Here is a 19,848-nt window from a genome sequence, read left to right on the forward strand (position 1 = left end):
TTTGAGATCTATTTGCCTACATAAAAAAAAAAAAAAATCCCCCGCTTGCCCCTGCGGGCGGTCAATCCTTCAAGCTCGGGTCCTCTACCAGAGGCCTGGGAGCTTGAGGGTCCTGCGCAGTATCTTAGCTGTTCCCAGGACTGCGCTATTCTGGACAGAGATCTCCGATGTTGTTCCCGGGATCTGCTGGAGCCACTCACTTAGCTTGGGAGTCACTGCACCTAGTGCTCCGATTACCACGGGGACCACCGTCACCTTCACCCTCCACATCCTCTCGAGCTCTTCTCTGAGCCCTTGGTATTTCTCCAGCTTCTCATGTTCCTTCTTCCTGATGTTGCTGTCATTGGGAACCGCTACATCGATCACTACAGCCATCTTCTTCTGTTTGTCTACCACCACTATGTCCGGTTGGTTAGCCACCACCATTTTGTCCGTCTGTATCTGGAAGTCCCACAGGATCTTAGCTCGGTCATTCTCCACCCTTGGGGGCGTCTCCCATTTTGACCTCAGGACTTCCAGGTTATACTCGGCACAGATGTTCCTGTATACTATGCCGGCCACTTGGTTATGGTGTTCCATGTATGCCCTGCCTGCTAGCATCTTGCACCCTGCTGTTATGTGCTGGATTGTCTCTGGGGCATCTTTACACAGCCTGCACCTGGGGTCTTGCCTGGTGTGATAGACCCCAGCCTCTATGGATCTTGTGCTCAGTACATATGTATATATATACACCCTCAGAAGGTCTGCTAGATGATGTTAATGCAGCACTATGGACACACACCCTCAGATACCAGCACTACGGACGATACCTACAGCCACGATTACCGAGACTAACAAGCTGATCTACAATATGGCAGCAGTGATCAGTGAGATGCTTGGCTACAAGTTGAACAGCCACAAGGGGCAGTACCCTCCATGGAGAAGGAGGCTAGAGGCTAAGATCAAGGTAGCACGGAGGGAGGTTAGCCAACTATCGGAGTTGTAGGAAGGCATGATGAAGAAGGTGCCTAAGAAGTACAGGAAGCTGTCCATACCTGAGGCCTTGGAAACTGCCGAGCAATGACTCACAGCCTTGGCCAGCCGCTTGAGGAGGTACACCAGAGAGATAGAAGGCAGGAGAATAAACCAGCTGTTCTCCACAGAACCAGCAAAGATGTACTCTCAGTGGCAAGAGAACAATAAGAGAACAGCACCACCAAGGCTGGAGACGGAGCAATACTGGAAGAGCATATGGGAGAAGGACGCAACCCATAATGGCAATGCTCAGTGGCTAGTGGATCTGAGGGCAGACCACAGCGACCTCCCTGAACAGGGTCCAGTAACCATCACAGTGGCAGATATCCAAGAAAGGGTCTCCAGTATGAAGAGTTGGACAGCACCAGGCCCTGATATGGTTCACGCCTACTGGCTGAAGAAGCTGACTGCACTCCACGAGCACCTGGCAGCACAAATGAACCAGCTGCTAGTTGACGAGAGACACCCAGAATGGTTAACCAAAGGCCGGACAGTCCTGATCCTCAAGGACCCCCAGAAGGGACGGGTCCCCTCCAACTACCGACCAATAACCTGCCTCAGCACCACGTGGAAGCTCCTGTCAGGCATTATAGCGGCTAAGATGAACAGGCACATGGCTCAATACATGAGTGGGGCACAGGAAGGGATGGGCAAGAATACCAGAGGTGCAAAACACCAGCTACTGGCAGACCAAGCAGTCAGCCGAGACTGCAGGACTAGGCTGACCAACCTGTGCACTGCCTGGATTGATTACAAGAAGGCCTATGACTCAATGCCCCACACCTGGATCCTGGAATGCCTAGAACTATATAAGATCAACAGGACCCTGAGAGCCTTCATCAGGAACTCAATGGGGATGTGGCGGACAACACTGGAGGCCAACTCCAAGCCCATAGCACAAGCCACCATCAAGTGCGGGATCTACCAAGGAGATGCTCTGTCCCCACTGCTGTTCTGCATAGGCCTGAACCCCCTCAGTGAGATCATTAACAAGACTGGCTACGGATACCAACTACGGAATGGAACAGTTGTCAGCCACCTCCTGTACATGGATGACATCAAGCTGTATGCCAAGAGTGAACAAGACATCGATTCACTGATCAACACCACCAGGATATACAGCAATGAAATCGGAATGTCGTTCGGACTGGAGAAGTGTAGTCGGATGATAACAAAGGGAGTGAAAGTAGTCAGAACTGAGGGGATTGAACTACCAGAGGGCAACATTGTAGACATAGAGGACAGTTACAAGTACCTGGGGATCCCGCAGGCAAATGGGAACCATGAAGAGGCCGCTAGGAAAGCTGCAACCACCAAGTACCTGCAGAGGGTCAGGCAAGTCCTGAGGAGTCAGCTGAACGTTAAGAACAAGATCCGGGCTATCAACACGTACGCCCTACCTATGATCAGGTACCCTGCTGGGGTAATAGGCTGGCCAAAGGAGGAGATAGAAGCCACTGACATAAAGACAAGAAAGCTCCTTACCATGCATGGAGCGTTTCACCCAAAGTCCAGCACCCTGAGGCTGTACGCTAAGCGGAAGGAAGGAGGCCAGGGACTGGTGAGTGTCAGCACCACAGTCCAGGATGAGACAATGTCCAGGAAAGTCCAGGACAGGCCTCTGCACAGAATGTACCACCGGCAGATAGAGGAGGTGGCTGATACCCAGAAATCCTACCAGTGGCTGGACAAAGCTGGACTGAAAGACAGCACAGAGGCTCTAATCATGGCAGCACAGGAACAATCACTGAGCACAAGATCCATAGAGGCTGGGATCTATCACACCAGGCAAGACCCCAGGTGCAGGCTGTGTAAAGATGCCCCAGAGACAATCCAGTACATAACAGCAGGGTGCAAGATGCTAGCAGGCAAGGCATACATGGAGCGCCATAACCAAGTGGCCGGCGTAGTGTACAGAAACATCTGTGCCGAGTATAACCTGGAAGTCCTGAGGTCAAAATGGGAGATGCCCCCAAGGGTGGTGGAGAATGACCGAGCTAAGATCCTGTGGGACTTCCAGATACAGACGGACACAATGGTGGTGGCTAACCAACCGGACATAGTGGTGGTAGACAAACAGAAGAAGATGGCCGTAGTGATCGATGTAGCGGTTCCCAATGACAGCAACATCAGGAAGAAGGAACATGAGAAGCTGGAGAAATACCAAGGGCTCAGAGAAGAGCTCGAGAGGATGTGGAGGGTGAAGGTGACGGTGGTCCCCGTGGTAATCGGAGCACTAGGTGCGGTGACTCCCAAGCTAGGCGAGTGGCTCCAGCAGATCCCGGGAACAACATCGGAGATCTCTGTCCAGAAGAGCGCAGTCCTGGGAACAGCCAAGATACTGCATGAGGACCCTCAAGCTCCCAGGCCTCTGGTAGAGGACCCAAGCTTGAAAGGATTGACCGCCCAGGGCGAGGCGTGCAGGGTATATATATATATATATATATATATATATATATATATATATATATATATATATGTGTGTGTGTGTGTGTGTGTATATATTCCCTGAATACATAAAGATGGCCAACTTTGCAGGCATCCCAGCCTAACATTGCTAAGCACAATACAAATCATCAGATGCAGTGGGGCAAAGCCTACCACCACTGAACTCTAAAGCAATAGAAACATGTTGTTTGGAGTGACGAATCAAGCTTCTTTGTCTGGCAATTTGATAGATGAATCGGGGTTTGGCAATTGCCCAGAGAACAGTACTTGTCCGACTGCATTGTGCCATGTTTGGTGAATATTTCCATTTCTTTGATAACCCACCCTGATGCATTCATTCAGACTGGTTTTCAAGACATTTCTTTAATTTGAACATAGAAGTACAAAGCAAAGTTCATCTGGAGTAGGTTAGTACAGTAATGTGTATGATTTAACGACAGGGAACCAGCGAAAGAGAGAGAAACTAGGTCAATGGCTGTTATTTGTATGTTTTTTTTAGATGTGTACTGTTTAAAAAATGCTGGTGCCTTTAGACTAACATGACAGAAATCACTAAGTTAAAAGCAAAAGAATGAACTGGATTCAAACTTCTGTCTTCATGCTAACAAATTTTCAAGAACACCCATATGAGCTGTGAGAAGATTGACTGTGTGATACGACACAGAGAGAACCCAAACAAAAAGGGAAAGAGGGTGGTATTTAGGACAGGTCAATTCATATGATTATAAAGAATGATTACCTTATTCATACGAGCCCCAAATGCTCAAGTTCCCTGACATTTTCTCAAAACCAGTTTCTGGTGAGCATGTATACATCAGACAAGTTAGGCATTATAAAGTGTATAAAGTGAATGTAGGTCTGTGTTGGTGTACATGCATATGTGTGCGTGTGTGTGTTCCGTGTTCAGCCAAGAGAAAGTGTCCCTTCACTCGGTTGGGCAAAAGTCAACAATCTTCGGTCAACGCGGGTCTCCACCAGGTCTCTCAATTCCCGTTGTTCTTCTCCAAGATGTTATCCATATTGCAGAGCCATAAGCTTCTCCAAGAGCTTATTCATATTGTGTTCAATAAACACAGTCTGAGTACTCACAGCCCTGCCCATCGTCTATCATGTTGGCCAGCCTTGTGGCATTTTGTACAGCTGTAGCCACTTCTTGTTCTTCGATAAGCCAGGTCCGAGCCAGTTCCAATCAGCCAGAACTCTGTTATCGTGGTTCCGAATTGGTAGATGTCCTCCATCGAGAGTGTCGCCAAACACACAATGCAACCAACCATCGCGTATCCGGCAGCAAATGTCTCCCCAGCCCAGGAGTTTGTCAATTTTGTTAAGGGACCAGTTGATCAAATCCATAATTCTTCTTTAGGTTTTTAGAGAACAAGTCTGGGAGACTCTCTTAGGGTTAGAGAATAAGCGAGACAATACAAGACATGAGAAGCCAAGCAGGAAAGATGAGGGACAGGGAGAAGGAGAAAATGCGACCGCCTCCATCAAGAGCTGAGAAAGAACACACCATATGAAATATGGCTGCAATATGATGTTGGCTCTGTGACCTTACCTCCTTGTTTTTGCTTCCAAGATGGAAAGTGCAAAAATGTTTCTCCATTCTGTAGAAAAAGCTCTGGTCATATATGTGTTTGTGTCATTTCATAACACAGCAGCTCACCATTCTGATTAATTTTTAGTGTCACAATTTATCTTTCAAACCCAAAAGCAGCACCTATCACCATATAGTTCATTATTAGACCTGATAATAATGAACATCAGGCAAACTTGCCTGATGAATGATCCCAAGGTGCATTGTGTTGATGGCATTATGATCCTGAGCTCTATGTGTAATGACTTGGGTCATCCTCCCTGTCAGTAGATGATAAAGGTATGCTGACATATGAGAGTTTGGTCATATCACACAGCTCTAAGCATTAGGAATTATTTTCTCTGGAACTAAGGGGCCAAGAAACAAAAACCTACACCAAAATCCCCCCAAAGCAAACTTTACACTTGGCACAGTGTAGTCAGACTAGTACCACAGAAAGTTGGCCACCTTTGCTCACCTCAGCATCCGCTCTGTGATTTTACGTTTCTACCACTTAATGACTGAACTGCTGTCATTCCTAGCCACTTTGTTATAATACCTCTGAAAGTAGAACTAAATAGCTACTTAGCAAGGAAATTCTGAATGTCTTTCACAAATGTTTGTAGAAGTCATCTGCATGCTTATGTGCTTGATTTTATACACCTGTGGTCATGGATGTGATTGGAACATCTGAATTCAATTAGTTTGATGGGTGACTGAATACTGCAATACAGCATGAAAGGAAGAAGGAAGAGGCTTACTTCTAGAGGAAGGCTTTCATTAAAGCCATACTCGCATGCTATATCATGTGGAGGGTAGGGATCGGTCCAACCAAGCTCTGTGCAGTTCCTGAAAACTTGCCCTACACAGAAATGGCACACATATATACAATTTATTTTACTGTTAACACATAAAAAAACAATAGCAGAAATGTAGGGTTTTTTTGTAATATATAGGATAAAGGTTAATCTAGTTCACCCCCTGGAGACAATGAGTGCATGAATCAAATTATACCACAATCCTAAAACTGCAATCAAGAGGTTCGTCCCAGCTCACCATGGACATCAAGGTAAGACCATAAGAGTCATCTAACATTTAATCCAATATATTAGTCTGGATCAAAAAGCAATCTGACTGACCACTGTGGCGTATCTGACATCTCCGTGTTGTCGTTGTTGTTCCTTTGTTATCAGGAGTGTTGCTCCAGGATCAATATTGCAACTTAACAATCTTGTTGTTGTGATGCCATTACTGTGCAATGTGGGGAAAAATTGTGCTTGCTTATAGAAAAAACTCTCTTCTGGTACAAATAGTAAGCATTTCAAGAATTTTCTTTATTAATTCATACAATTTAATAAATATATTGTGAAATTAGTTGTGCTGTTATGTTAAACTCATGTTAGTTTGTTCATGTTTGTTTTTAATAACATTGGCTAAGTTCTTGGTTAATGCTAACTGAGCGCTCAGATAGTTGCGATACATTATTATTATGATGTAGAAACTACAGCAACACGTGGATATCAGATCATGTGACTAACATAGCCAAGCTACCAGTTTAAAATTATGTTCCAGCTGTATGGCCCTACTACTGACCAGTGGTGTGTAGAAATCCAGGACATGGCTGAGACACAACATCTCCAACTGCAGCATGGGGCCAACAGTTAACATGGTCCCACCATCCCCTGCATTCTGTCAAAAAAAGAGAAAGAAGTCAGTTATGAATTGAAACGTTTCAAAGAAAATCAAATTTCACTTCGTTTACAGCTCAGGTGATTGTTGAAGCACAACATGGGTGTGGGAGGAGTTTGGTGTGGCCATGGAAAAAGACTTTCGGTCTGGCTTGAGGAAATTCTGGTGCAGGTGGAGCGCTGCTGACTTCAACTAGTTGGATAGTGGAGGGAATACTTTGATGACCTTCTTAATCCCACTGACACATTTTCTGTAGAAGAACTCAAACATCATTGAGGTCAAGGTCACTGAGGTAGTTTGATGGGTGGAACCCTGGAGTGGATGAGATTTTCCCTGAGTTCCTTAACACTCTGGTTGTGGGGGAACTGTCTTGTTGACACACCTCTGAAATGTTGCATGGCGATCTGGGGTGGTGCCTTTGAAATGGGAGACTTGAGTGATAGTTTCTATATTTAAGAAGGGGGACCGGAGGGTGTGCTCCAAATAGAGGGAGACGGTTCTCCTCAGCCTCCCTGGGAATGTTTGTGCTAGGGTAAAGGAAAAGAAAGTTTGTCCATTAGTCGAACCTCGAATCCAGACAGAACAATTTGGTTTTCATGCTGGACCAGCTCTTTATTAAACTCACACGTTTTCAAGTGTTTATGGGAGTTTGCCCATCCAGTCTATGTAGGTTTTGTAAACTTGGAGGTGGCATTCAACAGCATCCCTTGGGGTATCCTGTAGGTGGTGCTTAAGGACTATGGGGCCTGTTGTGACAAGCTATTCACTCCATGTACAAATGTGACAAGAGCTTGTCTGCAGTGCCAACAATAACAGGGATTCATTTCTGGTGGGGTGCCATTTGTCAGTGAATTTCTAGGTGAAGCTGAGTGACTGAAGGCTTACACGCTGGTGACCTCATCATCTCATGTGTCCTTTTTTGTGGATGATGTGGTCCTGTTGGTTTCGGGGGGCATCGAGCTCACACTGCAGCGATTTGCAGCCTATTGTGAGAGAACGGGAATGAGAATTAGCAGATTTGAGTCCATAGCAGTCAGCTAGAAAAGGGTGGAGTAGCCACTTCGTGTAAGAGAAGAGTTTCTTCTCCAAGTGGAGGAGTTTGGGTATCTCACGGTTTTGTTCATGAGTGAGGGTAGAGGGATACTGACAGATGGATTGGATAGTGACCAAAAAACAAGTGGGAGAGATTAATTTTCTCCTAAGTTTTGCTGGGCTTTCCTCTAGAAAACAGAAAGAAGAGTGAATAGTTCAGTGCAGGTCATTTGAGACGGGCTCAGAGTAGAGCCACTGCTCCTACACATCGCAAGGAGACACTTGTGGTAGTTTGGCCATCCAACTAGGTTGCCTCCTGGGAACCTCCTATGTGAGGCATTCCAAACGTGTCCTACTGGAAGGAGGCCCCAGGGTAATCGTAGGGTACAATGGAGATATTGTATCTCTTTGATGACATGGTACATCTCGATGCTCCAGGGGATACGTTTGATAAGGGGCCTAGGGAGAATGAGGTTTGAGCTTCTCTGCTCAGGCTGCTGCTGCCACCAAGTCACTATAACAGTTGCCTTTGGCGTTGTATAAATAAAATAAAATTGAATTGAATTGCCCCCACAAGCCACCATTGGAGGGATGGACAAAAGTATATGGATGGATGGAGGGATAGATAATAATAATAGTAATGGATAAAAATAGTCAGGAAAATGTGTAATATGTACAGTACAGACACCTGTTAATTAAATTTGTTCCTTATCTGAACATCATCCAGGTTCTTGTGTTAAAGAATGGGCAAAAAAAATAAATCCACTGGTACTTACTGTCTGTTGCTTAACTGAGCACTCATAAGGACCTTTTACTTCAAGCCACATCTATTCATGCAACACTTTTATGCTCTGCCTTTAAAACACTTTCTCACAGGTTCTTAAGGCATAAACTATCATGCACATAACAAGAGCTGTCAAAGAGATTGAGATCCCCCACAAAAATGCCATAGCAGGTCATCATACATCCAGACAGAATACTCTTGATGCTGCATCCGGTGGAAGTTGTTGAGTATTCTGAGTGAGTATTATTCAAACCCCAAAAGACTGGGAATCCTGGGAATCTCTGGGAAGCCGGAGAAAAACAGGAAAAAGAGCCGGGATTCTGGTCAGGCTGAGAAACAGACAACATCGCACCCCCCTTCCCAGCATTCTTCTAGTGAACGTCCAGTCTTTGGAAAACAAGCTGGATGAACTAAGGGCCAGGATAACTTTCCAAAGGGAGATTAAGAACTGCAACGTCTTTGCTTTCACAGAGACATGGCTAGACCCTTCCATCCCTGACGCGGCCATTGTCCCTGAGGAATTCTCCATTCACCGCCGGAACAGAACAAAGGACTCGAGTAAATGTAGGGGAGGTGGCGTGTGGGTAATGACCAACAAACGGTGGTGCACTGACGTACAGACAGTTTTGTCGGGGTGCTCTCCTGATCTTGAACACCTTATGATCAGATGGAGACCCTTTTATCTGCCCAGTGAGTTTACATCGGTATTCTATACCCCTGTTTACATTCCCCCCCACACTGAAACCACACGGGCACTGGATGAACTGTTTTATATTATCGATTGGCAGGAAACGTTACACCCGGAGGCTGATTTTATCATGGCTGGCGACTTCAATAAAGCCAACATGAAGAAAGTTCTGCCGAAGTTTTACCAGCACGTAAACTTTCCAACGCCTGGTGAGAACATCTTGGACCATGTTTACACTCTGTACGCACATGCTTACAAATCCCACCCCCGACGAACCTTCGGCAAATCAGATCACTCCTCGGTTCTGCTGCTGCCAGCCTATGGGCAGAAGCTGAAAGCGACCAGCCCATTGAGGCGTTCAGTTCAATGCTGGATCGACCAATCAGACAGCGCCCTGCGTCACTGCTTCAGCACCACAGACTGGGAAGTCTTCCGGACTGCCACTGACAACAACATCAACAGTTATGTTGAGTATGTAACAGACTTTATTCACAAATGCATCAATCACGTCGTACCGTGGGCTATTGTACGAACCTACCCCAACCAGAAACCGTCGGTTAACAGAGAGGTCAGCGCAGTGCTCAGAGCGTGGACTGCAGCCTTTAAATCCGGAGACCCAGATGAATACAAAACTTCCCTGTATGCACTCAGAAAAGCAATAAAGACGGCCAAGGGACAGTACAAAGAAAAGGTGGAACTCTGCTACAGCAACTCCAACACCAGGAACATGTGGAGCGGTCTGAACACCATCATAGACTACAAGGGAAACAGCGGCAGAGTGAGGGCGGTAACTGCTTCTCTACCTGATGAGCTTAACACCTTCTATGCACGCTTTGATAAACATAATACTCAGGAGCTTTTGCTGGAAGAGGACAGCTGCTCTCCTCAGATATCTCAGGCAGTCGTGTGTAAACACTTCAGGAAAGTAGACACTCGGAAAGCTCCTGGATCAGACAACATTCCATGTCATATTTTCAAAGCATATTTTCAAACGGTGCCGGTGCTTAAACGGTGCTCGAACCGGTGCTTAAAGAATGGAGAACAAAAACTTTGTCCACAAACCTCTTATGTTTTTATTTTTAGCAGTCTCTTTTTTTCTGCAAAATGATAACCAACTTAGCCTTTTCTGTTGATACAACACACCTCCTTTGGTTGGAACCGGTGCTTAAACAATGGAAAACACAAACTTTGTCCTAAAACCTCTCATGTTTAGCTGTTTTTTTTGTAAAATGATAACAATGTTAGCCTTTTCTGCAGCTATAGGGCATATATGGTATCACTCTATCAAACAAGAAGACAGCCGCATGTAACTACGATGGTGTTTGCTAGTTCACCTTACATGCATTAATTTAATAACGTGGTTAGCCTACTCAACGTAAATTACACACGAACAACATGAAGCTACTCACGCAGAGGAGAACGGCTGCTGTTGCCATCATCATCCTCATCATTTCTGCTACACTGACAGGGCTAGGGGCCAGGACTCTCTCTTCGGGTTTTTGGGGATATTGCTAACTCTGGGTCCGATAACAGGCACCACACCCGCAGTAGATGTGCTCGGTGTAAAGGTCTTGCAGCAAGCTATCAAATAACCCTTCTGCTTTTAAAAAACACTATGCGTTGCCAGGTGTTTCATCAGATTCGAGGTGTTACCTCTTTTGCACAGTATCAGCTTAAAGCACTTGTTGCAGGCTGCTGAGTTTGCATCTTTTGCTGTGAAGTACAGCCAGACTTTTGATCGCTTCGCCTTTGGGCATTTTTAATCTGTAGCTCTGCTCTAAAAGAACCGTGTGACGTACCTGGGCCCGCCTACTATCCTTGGAAAGGTAAAATGATTGGCTAGAATCCAAAGTGTATGACATCTCAAGAAAAAAAAAGCACCAAAATAAAGCACCGAAATGTGCGCTGCTTTTCGGTCTGGTTACTACCATTTATGTCAGAACGATACCAGTACCCATCCCTAGTTGGCAGATGTCTTCAAAGACATTTTTAACCTTTCCCTGCTCCAGTCTGCTGTCCCAAAATATTTTAAGAGGACCACCATCATACCTGTACCTAAGAAAACTAATGTGAGCTGCCTAAATGACTATCGCCCAGTAGCACTCACCTCCATTGCCATGAAGTGCTTAGAGTGCATAGTCAAAGCTCACATCACATCCTTACTCCCTGCTTCACTTGATCCGCTCCAGTTTGCCTACAGGTCCAACAGATCTACAGACAACACAATAGCAGTTGCACTTCACACTGCCCTCTCTCACCTGGACCAGAAAAACACATATGTACGGATGCTGTTCATAGACTATAGCTCCGCCTTCAACACCATCATACCATCCAGACAAGTCATGAAACTCAGTGACCTGAACATCAGCTCCTCCCTGTGCAGCTGGATCCTGGACTTTCTGACAGACAGACCTCAGGTGGTTTGGATCGGCAGCATCACCTCATCCACACTCACACTCAGCACAGGTGCACCCCAGGGATGTGTGCTCAGCCCCCTGCTGTACACCCTGTTCACCCACGACTGTACAGCAACACACAGCTCCAACACCATCATCAAACTTGCAGATGACACCACCATCATCGGCTGCATTTCTGATGGAGATGAGATGGCATACAGGGCAGAGGTGAGAGCCCTGACATCATGGTGCCCCAACAACAACCTGCTGCTTAACGTCAGCAAAACCAAGGAGCTCATCGTGGATTACAGGAGACTGCAGAGAGCTCGCCACACCCCCATCCACATCGAAGGAGCAGAGGTGGAGAGAGTCAGCTCCTTCAGATTCCTGGGCATCCACATCAGCGAGGATCTGAGTTCGTCACATACTTACAAACTTCTGCAGATGCACCACTGAAAGTATTCTGACTGGCTGCATCACCACCTGGTACGGCAGCTGTAACACTCCGGACCACAAAGCTCTGCAGAGGGTGGTGAAATCAGCACAGTGCATCACCAGGACTGAACTGCCAGCCATGCAGGATCTCTACAGACAGCGCTGCATGAGGAAGACGCAGCGGATCCTCTCTGATCCCAGCCACCCCAGCCACAGACTTTTCACACTCCTGCCATCCGGCAGGCGGTTCAGGAGCATCTGGACCCGCACTACCAGACACAGAGTCAGTTTTTACCCACAAGCCATCAGGCTTTTGAACTGCTGACATTCTATACAAACCATTACACACTCACTACAATTACAGGACTCTGCACACTGTCACTTCAGCTAATGCCACTTAAATGCTCATTGCACAAGTTTTGCATAACCTGTAAATACTCTTGCACAAAATGTAAATACGAACTTGTCTTAAATTCTCTAAATATTTTATACTTTTTTCTCTTTTTTTCTCTTTATCATTATTATTACTGCAATTTTCTGTTATTTTCTTCTTAACTGCACACTTCTATATGCTCATGTAAATCTGAGGAGCACGAGCCAAAGAATGTCATTACTGTTTATCTGTGCATGACAATAAAACTTGAAACTTGAAAAAAATTGGTCCATCCCAAGAATCAGGTCCCCCGGCACAAACAGAGTAATATAGTGTACACTGTTAAGTACCAGGAGGATTGCCAAGATTTATACATCAAGAACTCTACTCCTTCTCTTGCAGCATATGTTTCAGAAAGTAGACATTTTTGCCTAATTAAAATCTATCTAAGACTTTCTCTTACCTCTAGCCAGACACTCAGAATAAATTAGGACAATTATTACTAATAACAAATAATGAGTGTCCTGTTTATAAGGGTCAGTGATGCTCAACAACATACTTTTTCCACACTTTACCAAATTATACCATATAAAATTCAAAGCTGCTGTTCAGTCAAACCATTTAATAACTAAATATTAATTATTATTTTTATTAATAATAAATTGGTGTCATTCCCCATGAAATTACTAATATAAATGTAAAATATAAATATATGCATCACTTTGCAGAACAATGGACATTGCAAAATCAGAACTGCTTTATTATTAAGTATCTCACTTTTCTATAATTCAGCTAATTGTTTTGTCAAACACTATTACTAGCACTACATTTGGTATATGTCAGTTATTATGCAACACCAGATTTAATTTAAAAATTCAGGGTGATACAGAGGTGGCTCATTAAATATCTTGTTTGACCTCAGTGATATACCATGTAGGTTTGGTAGGTTTTTTCCTCCAAATAATAAACACCTAGAAACGGCATTTTGTGTTTACTTCTTGTTTTTAATAGTTAGATTAGTTTGATGATATGAAACATTTAAGTGTAACAAACATACAAAAAATAGGAAATCAGGAAGGGGGAAAACGCTCTATATGTTTTCTGTAACATAGCTGCAGTAAATGAGAAGAAGTACCGTAGATTTCTTCTCTATATATTCATATCCACCAGAAAAGCCAATAGGGAACTTTGACATTATAGCTGCAAATGCTGTTGAATTATGCATTGATTTATATAAGTAAAAAGAAAAAACAACAACAATGTATTTGCTCCTGTCACAACACTCACAGAGAGCTCCACTTTCCTCACACTCTGTGTCCGACTTTTCCAACTCGGATTCCATCCACATTTCATCTTGGCCCTCCCCAGCACCTCTTTGCTGATCCTCAGAAACGTTGGTATCTTTTCCTTGCCTTCAATTCTGAAGAAGCTGTACAGCTTTAATGATGCAGGTTAAGCAGGGCATGGTGAGCCTGGCCTCCAGGTGGGTGGTAACAACAAGCCAACACACCTGTTAATTCCCTTTTGCTTCAGCCATCAACACAAAGGGTTGGCTTCCTTCTTTTATTAGTTCTTTCTGGTTTTTTGCTTTGCTGTATCTCTCTTAGCCCCTATGAGACTATTGACTGTTGTAGCACTGGGTGTTCTGAATTTTGGGTCAAGTGAAGTGCTAACATAGTTGTGTAGATATCCCCGTCTCAATAAACATATTCACCAATGATTCCTCTCACTTGGGATGTGACTAACCAGTATCCATCGGATCGCTGTTGAAAGTACTACAAAATGGTTTTTGTGGGGTTGTCTTGGGATGTATCATGCTTCCTTACCTGGGGTTAGCTTCTGTTTCTGGGGATGAGGGTAGGGCATGCTCCCTTATCTTCTCAAGGTAAGCCAGCTTAGGCTTTTTGTGCAAGCTTTTAAGGTGGACTTTAAGGTTCATGGAATTTTTTCCCTTTAGAAATGTCCCACATATTTGATCTTGTTCCACTATATGACACTTTATCTGAAAAATAGTAAATGGACTGGTTCTTATATAGCGCTTTTCTACTCTGAGCACTCAAAGCACTTATACACAACGTTCATTTACCCAATCACACCCAGTTGCACAAGCACTTTTTCCACGCTGTTACTAAGTGCTTCCCATCTAACATTCACACATGCATTCATACTCCAATGGATGCATCGGAGAGCAACATGGGGTTAGTATCTTGTCCAAGGATATCTGGCATGAGGACTGGAGTAGACTGGGATCGAACCACCACATTCAATGTGGACAGATCGGCAACACAGACGACGTGACTGACGTACTTTCCATCTGCTGGCATAAAGTAGCACAGCAAGAAAACAAAATAAAAACTGGACTTCATATTCACCCTACATTAATATATGATCTCCCCGTCCCCACCCGCCCCCGCAAAAAAAAAAAGACTAACAAACAAACAAAAAAACCCCACCCATTTTCTCTATAAATTCAGTTGAATTTAGTTAGTTTTGTGAATGCTCAATATAGTTTCAGTAAAAAAAAATTTCTGTAAAGCCTAATTTTTCAGTTATTCAGATGTTTTTTACTTCTGGTTTTAAGTATTTTGTTAGTTTTCGAACGATAATAACCTTGCATCCAGAAGGCCTGCAGTTTTTATGATGCTTTGACTAAGTTGTCTACATTGTCTACCCATCACAGTCACAAACATCTTTATGTTTTTCATAAAGATGTTTGCTATGGTAAACAGGTAAATGGTAAAACAGACTATTACTCATTGCCTTGTTTACACATTCATGCATATGCTAAAAACTCTGAACATATCAAAGGCAACTCAGGATTCAGTAGCTAGTCCAAGGATACTTCAATATGCATATCGGAGAAGCCGAAAATAACTTTCAGCCATGTTTACAGTATTATTCTTTGAATAGGCCAGGGATGCCAATTTGTTTCGATATCTCACAGCAGAGCTGGACTACTGTTAAAAACATTTAACATGAAGGATGGGTCTGTTATTCATTACTAGAGATTACATGATGCCCTTTGGCCCTATGGAACTCTAAAAATGTGTGATGTCCTTGTGTATGCTATGAATCCACCTATCAACAGAACAGCTAATGTAATTTCTCTTCAGTACTCTCGTTTCCAGAACCAACCTGGGAGTGGAAACCATGGCAACACAAGATTTTTTTGTACTGCAAATGCTGTTAGCTGACAGATCATGCTATTACCTGCTCCAGTAATGGGAAAAAAGTATGCTGGGTTTCTTCTCAAGTTACCACATTCAGTTAAAATCATTGCAGTTCACCATACAGCATTGCAATACCATCTAATCTGTCAATCTTCTTTCATCTCCAAACTTGCTGCTGATTGGAAGCTTGGTTTTAAATAGATAGGGAAAGCCTTGATTTAAAGATCTAAACACAGAGGTTTCCTTCACTGAAGTCTTTGCACGGAGTAAAGGAGCCTTTAACTGACATTATTTAACTATAAACCAAGTTTACCCGTAGAAAAGATTTGGAGGGGAATGTTATGGCAACAGCACTGCCAAGGGTGGAGAGGGAGCAATACTGGAAAAGCATATGGAAGGATGCAACACATGACAAAAATGTATAATGTCTAGTGGATCTAAGCGCCCTCCATAGCAAACTCCCTGAGCAGGACCCAGTGACCATCACAGTGGCAGACATCTGAGAAAGAGTCTCAACCATGATGAAGAGTTGTACAGCACCAGACCATGACATGAGTCATATATACTGGATAAAGAAGTTAAGTGCACTGTATGAACATCTGGCAGCACAAACGAACCAGCTGCTAATAAAAGAGATGTAACCAGAAGTTTTCATTTATTTATTAAACCACTGAACTTCACTGTCACAAGAATATGCATGTATTAATTTGGCGATTTGGAAAATATATAAATGTTTTTATATGTGATTCACAGAATACATTTGTAGCATAGAACACAAATATCAATTCAATAAAAAAAATTAATTTACGTTTGATCTACTGACAAACTAAAGCCATTGACTCATTGACTCAAGACTATTTAATGTTTAAATGTATCCACCCTAAAGTTTCAGAGCTCTAATGTACAGCCTTAAATATACAACAGCACCAATAGCGTACTCAGTGAAAAATAATTAACTTGAATTAAAAGGTTTATTTTACAGATCTGTGTAAAAAACCAAAAGATCAACAATTTTCTGCAGCATTAATCTCCTATTTTATTTGCAACAGTGTTGCAAAGAAAACAGAGCTTTATTCTGTGCCTTCAGGACACTGGCTATAGTTGTAGACCTGATCTGGGCTGACCATAATTATTACCCTAAATTTTAGTTTGCAATAACAAATGATGCATAAAAATATTGTAAAATTTATACTCAAAATATTGTGTCAAAATATTAGTCTGTAGTCGCTATGTTTTCCATATATTTTATTTATTTATTCATTTATTGCTTCATTTTAATCTAAATCTGTGATCTCCCAGTGTAACCAATACCAGTATGGCACCTCTCTTTACCCCAAGATGCTTGATTAAAATAGGTAGGGATAATAGGTTGCCAAACAACCGTTCAGAGTGCCCAGCCCTCACTGAATGGGTGCTCTCTCTCAATTATCATGTCATGGTCCCTGTGCCTGCCCGGACGGCCCAGTGAGGCCACGTGTTTTTGTTTTTGTTTCACTTTCTCTCTCTCTCTCTCTCACTCTCTCTCTCTCGCATCACTGCCTGGGCGGAGCTCACCGCGGGCTTTGGTGCACACACCTGCAACTAATCACTTACCTGTGGCTCATCACCCTTTTTCTGGCCACTTCTTAAGGACGTGGCTCTGAGCTTCTCATCGCTGGACTATTGAGTAAAACACGTCAGTGTAAATCCCGGCTTCGTGACTTTCTGAGTTTCTTCCTGCTTTTGTGGTTGTGATCATCTCATCTCTTTGTTTATAGATTCCCTGGACCTGTCCTGTAACCCCTGTATCTTGGAAATCTAAGCGTGAGTGTTTGGCAGTTTGGCATGTATGGGCAGTGAGAAGTGGAATTTCCCTGAGCGGAACGAGTGAGCAGGAAGTGGAGAGTGTGGAACAGTGATCGAAGTGCAAGTGAGAAGAACCTGTTTTCTCTGGACTGTCCCATGGATCCCTGGGCCCACCCGGCCCCACTTGTATATATTGCACCTGGTGACTGTAAATAAAGAACTTTTTAATTATAAACAGTTCAGTTTATTCACAGTCTGCGCTTGAGCTCGATCTGCCTGCCCTGACACGAACAGGGGATTCATTGGTATTCCAGCAGTTAAGTTGGAGGAGATGGCTGTGGAGGTCTGGGTGTTCTTGCTTAGGCTGCTCCGCGGCCCAAAGTGAAGTTACTCTCCCCTGATACTCACTGGTTTGGCAGTTTTAATTAATTAAAAAATACACTGCTTATATACACAGTTATAGAAGAGTTTTAGTTCATCAATGTAACTTTCCACTGCCTCGAATGTAAATGATGAGCATCTCCAATTCTACTTTCTAAGTTGACTGTACTTAGTGAAGCAGTGTGGGGGAAAAGACTTCAGTTCAGCTCTAAAACCTCTACAATGACAACAAGAAAATCTTAAACCATTCTGTCAAACTAGCTGTGAAACTGAAGTTTGGATTCTACTGGAGTGAACAGCCTCAGTTTCACTTTCGCTATTTGTACTTTTTGGTTTTGCTCCTTTTTCTGGTTTATTATGAGCAAAGTCAAATGTGAAGCCATGTAATTCCCAGTAAGAAATCTTCTAAATAAATTCAGTAAATTTACAGGCAGCAAAATATATGAAAGAACAAACATTTGTTCCTGCAAAGATACTAAAATAGTTTGCATAAACAGAAGAAAAAATACTGTCTTGAGATTGCCTACCCTTAAGAAGTCACAATAGCCTGCCTTTCTTTTACAAAATACAAATGTATTCAGTAATAACAAAAAGTACATGTTTTTTTTTCAAGCTGAGTGAAAAAAAATGTGCTACTCGCCTTGTTGTTGTCCTTGGCTGATGGAAGTCTTGTTGAGCAGCTCCAAACAGGACACTTCATCTTGGAGCAAAATGTAGTTTGGGTCGCATTCAGGACGAACAGCTTCAACCTGTAAACACACTGAAAGAGCTATAAAGCTGGATATGCCCTAAGGCAGAGACGAAAACTGCCATTACTGCTATTTTGCGTTTAAAAATCCAACTAAAAGGTGTGTGTGGGGGCGGGGGTTAAATATCTGCTCACATGGGGACAGCGCTGCAGAAGAAGTGCAATAACTGCTATTTCTGTCGAGAGCCACATCGAGAGAGCACTGATGAGCCACCTGACAACAGAAATAAAAATAATAATAAAAAAACTTTTAAAAAGGAGGAATTAACCGGTTTTACGCGGCGTTTCTAAAAGGAAAGACATCTATGTCTCATTTAAAGGAAGGATACAAATCGGACGTCCTCTTCGCAAATACAGCACCAAGTGTTTCAGTCACTTTCCCAAAGCGTCTGACTGCGTCTGTGTTGATGCGGGTGGTTCACATGATGCACTTCACGGCTCACTCTCCGCGCCTGCCTTTTTCTCCCCTCCTCCCTCGGGAAGGACGATCACACATTAACGTTCCGGTGTGGAAATACTATTGAAATTAAAAACAGCCACGCGCCTCTCCTGTGGGCGAAGGCGATCTAGATCCTGGCCTAGTTTAGTGATTAAAGTTGCAATATTTTCGTGACAACATTAACATGGTATTTCCCAATATTTCTTATTTCAATATGTAATATGCAGCTCTGTATTTCTCAGAATGTCAATCTGAGGCATTCTTCACTCTTACTGGTAATCTTTTAACTCCCTGAAGGTTTATCTTCATGTCGCCAGCGGTTATTTAGCCTGTGATCGCTTGAAGACTTCAGAATGCTTTTAAAAGAAAAAATAATGTTTCCACGGGATAATTGCAGTCTATATTTACAGCATACAACTTCACAATGGTTGCATGTAAATATCAAGTCAGTCTGATTTTACCTTCCAAAATAAAAGCCGTTTGAAATTGCCCATATATAACCTACTCTTTTAGTGACTTAGGAATGCTGTTAAAAGGAAGATTCCTGTTTCCACAGGCTAATTGCAGCGCATATCAACACCACACAACCTCACAGTGGTATCCTGTTAATATCAAGTCCGTCTGATTTTGCATTTCAGAGTAAAAGCCCTTTGACTTTGTCTATATGAGCTACTTTTTCTATTACTTCCAAATGGCATTAAAAGGAAAATTCCTGCTTCCAACCACAAATTCCAGTTCATGTCAACACATATCATAACATATAATCTAACTGTGGAGTCTAACATGCAGCAATTTGCAAGACAATGCCTTATATACAATAAAAAGAATAAGAATAGATGTTACCCGATCCCAGAGGTGGTCAATTCAGTGTCCGCAGCCTCGCCTCTGTCATC

General features: G+C 43.3%; 1 protein-coding gene across 1 annotated transcript in view; it reads right to left on the bottom strand.

Annotated features, from left to right (window-relative positions):
• Window positions 1-18,915, bottom strand: part of LOC116332028 (secretin receptor) — a 38,150-nt gene extending 19,235 nt beyond the window's left edge. The window contains exons 1-4 of the mRNA XM_039599877.1: window positions 18,652-18,915; window positions 18,409-18,517; window positions 6,629-6,724; window positions 5,797-5,897 (exon numbers count right to left, since the gene is read on the bottom strand). Coding sequence (XP_039455811.1) covers window positions 5,797-5,897; window positions 6,629-6,724; window positions 18,409-18,517; window positions 18,652-18,708 — 363 coding nt within the window. The 5' untranslated portion in view covers window positions 18,709-18,915. The remainder of the gene's footprint in view (window positions 1-5,796; window positions 5,898-6,628; window positions 6,725-18,408; window positions 18,518-18,651) is intronic.
• Window positions 18,916-19,848: the final 933 nt, after the last annotated feature.

Source organism: Oreochromis aureus, linkage group 16 (genome assembly GCF_013358895.1).
Source record: "Oreochromis aureus strain Israel breed Guangdong linkage group 16, ZZ_aureus, whole genome shotgun sequence".
Lineage (NCBI taxonomy): Eukaryota > Metazoa > Chordata > Actinopteri > Cichliformes > Cichlidae > Oreochromis > Oreochromis aureus.